Consider the following 7,026-nt stretch of genomic DNA (forward strand, 5'->3'; position numbering starts at 1 on the left):
GAACGGCAAGATTTCAAATTTTCTTGTAGCTGAGTGGTATTCTACTATGTGCATAGACCACATCATCTTTATCTAGTCTTCCGTTGTGGGCTCTTAGGCCAGTTCTAACTCTTTGCTATTGTAAATAATGCTGCAATAAACATGGGGGTACATAGATCTCTAGATTAGTGATTTTGTATTCTTCAAATAAATATCCAGAAGTGGATGACTAGATTGTAATTTTTATTTTTAAATTTTTGAGGAATCTCCATACTACTTTTTGTACTGGCTGTGCCATTTTATATTCCCACCAACAGTATTCCTTTCTAACCAACAGTATTCCTTTTGGATGTAAAACTTAGAGGTGTTTTTCTCATCATGAGAAAACTACCAAAGATGTCTAGATTTTATCTTTAAATGCAGTTAGACCACCATTCAATTGTGTCCTTTGTTTGTATTCTTTTAGGTTGTAAAAATGACATTTATTGAATTGTGCTTTGACATATGAAATAACCCTAAGACATATGAAATAGCTCTGAGAGCCAAAATCTTTTGACCAAAAGTATGTGGTAACTTCTTGTGTTACTGAGCGTTAATATATATGATGTTTCTTTAGCTAGCATAATTGAATATGTTCATTATAATGGTTTTTTATATAAAATGTAAATTTAGTTACATTTGTAAGAAGCTTACCTATCAAAAGTGATAATTATAGGAAATGAAAGATATACAACTTACTGCATATAATATTTTGTTTGTTCAGTCCCCCCATTTTTCAGAGAAATGGCACCATCCCTCCTACCCCAGCTAAGTCACTTAGTTATTGTATAAATGGCTTCCAAACCATGTGACCTTGGGCACAGCTGACTGATTTAAGACCAATACCCAACTGAAGGTGGGCCAATCCAAGTCTTTCCCTAGAAATTCTGGAGTTGAACTTGTTTCTTTCTTTCTAATAAAGTTTTGGATGTAAAACTTAGAGGTGTTTTTCTCATCATGAGGTTCGCAAAAGTGGAAGAGCCTGATCTATGGAGGGAGATAAGAATGGAAAATATTTCAGAGATGCTTTCACCTGGGTCTCTCCCAATAACGTTGTTGCCTCTCAGCGTCATTAGTAACCTTGTCATAGATCACCTTAGTAATCTTAATGTAAATTTATTTTCAGATAGTTGGCTCAAGTTGAGTTTTGTCTGTGAACTATTCCTTCTCAGCAATAGTTCTCAAAAATTGTTCCTAAGATATTAACATTAGTTAATTTCTTCTTAGAAAGGGGAAGAGGTTCCATGCCCAAACTATCTAGAGAGGTGCTTAATCTTTATCCTCCATTGAGATTGACAGTGCACATAACATTGTACTGCCAGTTTCAGAGAACTTCTAAAAGATTTTTGATTTGCTTTGTTTTGTTTCTTTAGCCCAATATTTACCAAATTTATTTTCTCAAAGTTATTTGCTTCCCTCTAGAATCTACTAACTAGTATTTCATGGAGAATACATTTGGGGTAAAGCTACCAAAGATATCTAGATTTTATCTTTAAATGCAGTTTGACTACCATTCAATTGTGTCCTTTGTATTATTTCATGTTGTAGAAAATGACATTTATTGAATTGCGCTTTGACATATGAAATAGCCCTAAAAATGTGTCCTTGACACTGCTAAAGAAATCTTCGGAGGTTGTTGCTCCTTATTACATAGTTTTCTTTTTATGAGGACTGTCTCTAGAATTTTCTCTTAATCCTCAGCAGTTGTATATATTTTCTCCAAGCAACTGGTTAGATTTTTATCTTACAGTCACTGTGAATAGAGTGTGTATAATTTAAAGTGTTCCTATTCCTGTTGTCTTTTAGCAAATACAGTAGCAAATGTGAGGGCAAGTCTATAGGACTCAAGATATTTTCTTATGTACACCTTTCATTTTAGCAGCATCTTATTTTTTTTATATTTCTCTTTACTTCAATTTTCTTCCTCATTTTATGAATTGCATATGCAATGTATCTATAAAAAACATGTAACATAAAAGTTACCATTTTTAAGTGTATAGTACAACAGAATTATATTTCCCTTGTACTACAAACCTCTAGTACACTTTTATCTTACAAAATTCGAACTCTCTACCGACCGAGCATCAGTTCCCCTTAATCTTGTATATACTTTTGCTTATAAAGCAACTCAATCCTATTTGGAATGAAGCTTTAATAGCAGCTTAGAGGCAGGTTTGGAAACTCATTCAATAGCAAGGGAAACAAAAGGAAAAATAAACAAAAGGTGCCACATCAGAAACTGGCATCAAAATGAAAAGACATCCTACTAAACGGGAGAAGATATCTCATATCTTATGTATGATGAAGGTTTAATATATAATTCATACAAAGAACTCACAAAACTCAACATGAAAAAAAAGTCAACCCAATTAAAAAATAGGCAGATGATCTGAATAGAGGTTTGTCTAAAAATGACATTCACACTAGGTACATGAAAAGATGTTTACTGTTCCATATTATTAGGCAAATGTAAATCTTTACATTTCTGAGAATGACTTATATAAAAGGCAAGAAACAGTGTTAGAGAGGGTATATAGAGAAAAGAATTCTTATGTACTACTAGTGTGAACCTAAATTGGTAGAACCATTATGGATAATAATATGGATATTTCTCAAAAAATTAAAATGGAAATTCCTAATAATCCCACTTCTGGTGATTTTTGCAAAATATGTGAAAAGACTAATTTGAAGAGATGTATGCATGTCCGTGTTTATTTGCAGTGTTATTTGAAGTGGCCAGGTGCTGAAACCACCGAAGTGCTCACTGACAGCTCAGTGAATATGTAAGATGTATCTATACACAATGGAATACTAACCATTTATATAAAAAAGAGACAATGATGTGAATGATAGCATCAGACATTTAGTGGTGAATTTAATATAGAAAATACCTACTTGACACATAATACATTGTTACTGTAATTAAAAAAAGTCTTTTGTCTTTTAATATATATCTAAAAGCACTGCTAAGTTTAGGAAATGTTAATTTACCTCTCTTTTTTTTGTGTAGGTTTCGTCAGGTTTTTAGAAGGCTATTATATTGTGTTAATAACTAAAAGAAGAAAGATGGCAGATATTGGTGGTCACACAATATATAAGATTGAAGATACAAATATGATCTATATACCCAATGATTCTGTACGGATTACTCATCCTGATGAAGCCAGGTGTGTGCTGGTCGTAACTCCTTTTTTTTTTTTTTTTTACTGTGGAACACTAATTAGATAACAAAGTATAGTCAAAAAGTAAGTATAGTCAAAGTAAAGTCAAAAAGATGATCAATGTTATGTTAGAAATGTAAAATACTGGCTCTGAATTCTATAACTTTTGTTCTAAGGCTGTTAAGAAACTCAGTCATAACAATTGACTCAGGCATGTATCAATAATGATTGTGAAAACCAGTAGAGAAAAGTTATTAGTGGAGAACAGATTCATAAAACTATATAAACTTTGGGTGTACATCTACACTTCTATGTATATAAACCTCACCTTGCCACCACCAACATTCCAGAGGCCTTCCCACTGTCAAATAGATGTTCCATACTTTTCCTTCCCATCTCTCTACCCTTCCTTTTGATAACAACTATATTTTTCACAGAATTTATTTTGTTTGCTTTGGTTATTTATAGTCCACTTATGAGAGGAACCAGCTGCTAATTATCTTTCAATTTATGACTTATTTCACTTAGCATAATCACCTCAAGTTCCATTCAGATTGTCACAAAAGACATCTTTTTTTAGGAGCTGAGTAATATTCCACTAAGTACATATACCGTAACTTTTTATGCCGTCAGTGGATATTTAAGGTTGTTTTCATGTCTTTGGTATTGTATATAATGCTGTTATGAACATAGGGGTACATAAATCTTTTTGAATTAGTGTTTTTATATTCTTTGGCTCAATACTTAGGAGAGGAATTGTTGTGTGGTGTTTTAAATTTTTGACTTTTAAGCTATCTCCATGTGGTTTTTCATAGGGGCTGCACCAACTTACATTCCCACCAACAATGAACAAGATTTCCTTTTTCCTTACATCCTTGCCAATACGTGCTGTTTCTTTTTGATACAGGCCATTCTCACAAATGTGAAGTGAGACCTCCTTATGATTTTGATTTGAATTTCCCTAGTAATAAGTGAAGCTGAGCATTTTTTTATGTGCCCATTAGCCATCTGTATGTTTATCTTCTTTGGAGAAGTGTCTGTTCAGATTCTCTGCTCATTTTTTGATTGGGTTGTTTGTTTTTTGTTGATTTGTGTGAGTTATGTAATTTGGATATTAAACCCTTGCTGGTTGTATAATGTGCAATTATCTTCTCCCAGTCAATAGATTTTCATTTTTGTTTTTGTGATGGTTTCTTGCATATATTATATAAAATGTTTTTAGTTTGATATAGTCAGTCCCATTTATTTACTTTTGTTTTTATTTTCTTTGCCCATTGGAGTTGAGTCTAAAGATTTGTCTGAGCTTCGCATACAGGAGTATATTACCTGTGTTTTCTTCTAGATACAGGCATATTTTTTGGTTTAAAAACTTTTCAGCTGAAAAAGATGGTTATCCATAAAAATACCTGCTTATTTTTATTATTCTCCCTCCAACTTCAAAATATGTTTGAAGTATATTATAAAAATAAGGATATGGGCCCTCCCTGGTGGCACAGAGGGTTAAAGCACAGCACTAAGAAGCTGAAACCACTTCCGTATGAGTTCGATTCCCGCCTGCCCTGGAGGTGACCACATGGTGTGGCAGACCTCTCCTGACCCGCCCACTGCTCCCCTCAGCAGTGTACTTCGTCAGTCTGCCTGTTCTACTCCCCACTCTGTCTCTGGTGAAGTCTTTCGCCACCCCTGAGTCTCTGGCCTGTACCCCAGTTCTGTATGCACAAATAAATAAATCTTTAAAAAAAAATAAGGATAGTATTTACTTCTATCTTGTCCCAAATTTAAGTACCTCATACATGTGAATGCATGACTTTATCTTTTTGGCATAATCAGTGATGAGAAAATAGTTAGGTTTTTATCTCTGGAGGGATGATCGGCCCTCTTAGAAATTACTTCAGATGAAATCCCTACTCTAGTTACAGATTGAATTCTTTACTTTTATGAGTGTATGTGCATATATAAATGTATATATAAGTATGTTACACTGTACATTTTTTTAATGTTGTATAATGCAAAATGTTTTGTTTTTTTAAAGGTATCTACGGATATTTCAAAATGTGGACCTATCCAGTAATTTTTATTTTAGGTAAGTTTGAGCTTTGTTTTCCCATATTAATCTTTTAAATAATTATGTTATTTTCCAGGGTGGAAAAACAGAATCAGGGAACATAGCATTATTTCATCTACTCCTTTTTTTAATAGCCCAAATTTTATCTACATTTTAAAAATGTAGGTATTTCCTCTTTTTTTAAATCTGAAATTTGATAATTTGCATTGGTAAATTAAAGGGCAGTAGGTCTCAACTATAAGAATCATGTGCATTTTAGATAAGAATTTAAAGAAATATTCTTATTTTATGATTTCAAATTACAAAAATGAAATTGCCATATGGTCTCCAATGCAGAGTCTTAACAATTTTGTGGTTCAATTTTTAGTTAAAAGCCTTGCAAAAAGTTAAGTATTAGTTTTCTTGGAGAGGAGTGTATAGTGTTAAATATACTTGAAAATAATATGCTAAGAAAATAAATCAGTAGAGGAAATATGAATCCATATTGATAATGAGACACTTACAGGCTTATGGCAGCTTGTATAAACAAAGCAATAAACCAATATCAATAATTGAATAAAAGGCAAGTAAATTAGAGCATTCCAAGTAAAATATTTTATACCATCAGTGATATCATCAACATGTAAACCTAGAAGACATAGAGTTATTGTTCAAATGAAAAATTCTATCAGTTACAGTGTCCAAACTACAAAATAGAACACAAAATAGCATAGACCAGTAAGAATTTAACTAATAAGGGCCAAAGGAGGATGTAAAGTATCTATAGCTATTGGTGTTATATATTGATGTGTTACATTATTTCAAATTTTTCTAGTTTCATTTAGAAATAATTGACCTATATCACTGTGTAAGTTTAAGGCAAATAGCATGGTGGTTTGATTTACATATATTGTGAAATTATTGCCATAGCACGTTCTGCTAACATCAACCTTCTTATATATATTCTTTGGCTCAATACTTAGGAGAGGAATTGTTGTGTGGTGTTTTAAATTTTTGACTTTTAAGCTATCTCCATGTGATTTTTCATAGGGGCTGCACCAACTTACATTCCCACCAACAATGAACAAGATTTCCTTTTTCCTTACATCCTTGCCAATACGTGCTGTTTCTTTTTGATACAGGCCATTCTCACAAATGTGAAGTGAGACCTCCTTATGATTTTGATTTGAATTTCCCTAGTAATAAGTGAAGCTGAGCATTTTTTTATGTGCCCATTAGCCATCTGTATGTTTATCTTCTTTGGAGAAGTGTCTGTTCAGATTCTCTGCTCATTTTTTGATTGGGTTGTTTGTTTTTTGTTGATTTGTGTGAGTTATGTAATTTGGATATTAAACCCTTGCTGGTTGTATAATGTGCAATTATCTTCTCCCAGTCAATAGATTTTCATTTTTGTTTTTGTGATGGTTTCTTGCATATATTATATAAAATGTTTTTAGTTTGATATAGTCAGTCCCATTTATTTACTTTTGTTTTTATTTTCTTTGCCCATTGGAGTTGAGTCTAAAGATTTGTCTGAGCTTCGCATACAGGAGTATATTACCTGTGTTTTCTTCTAGATACAGGCATATTTTTTGGTTTAAAAACTTTTCAGCTGAAAAAGATGGTTATCCATAAAAATACCTGCTTATTTTTATTATTCTCCCTCCAACTTCAAAATATGTTTGAAGTATATTATAAAAATAAGGATATGGGCCCTCCCTGGTGGCACAGAGGGTTAAAGCACAGCACTAAGAAGCTGAAACCACTTCCGTATGAGTTCGATTCCCGCCTGCCCTGGAGGTG

At 32.8% G+C, this 7,026-nt stretch overlaps 1 protein-coding gene across 1 annotated transcript in view; it reads left to right on the top strand.

Moving 5' to 3' along the window:
- FIG4 (FIG4 phosphoinositide 5-phosphatase) overlaps positions 1 to 7,026 on the top strand; it is a 91,743-nt gene that overhangs the window by 18,129 nt on the left and 66,588 nt on the right. Inside the window, exons 4-5 of the mRNA XM_004673758.2 lie at positions 3,029 to 3,185; positions 5,212 to 5,262. Coding sequence (XP_004673815.1) covers positions 3,029 to 3,185; positions 5,212 to 5,262 — 208 coding nt within the window. The remainder of the gene's footprint in view (positions 1 to 3,028; positions 3,186 to 5,211; positions 5,263 to 7,026) is intronic.

The sequence above is a fragment of the Condylura cristata genome, unplaced genomic scaffold (genome assembly GCF_000260355.1).
Source record: "Condylura cristata isolate star-nosed mole 26May11 unplaced genomic scaffold, ConCri1.0 scaffold00001, whole genome shotgun sequence".
In the NCBI taxonomy this organism is placed as follows: Eukaryota; Metazoa; Chordata; class Mammalia; order Eulipotyphla; family Talpidae; genus Condylura; species Condylura cristata.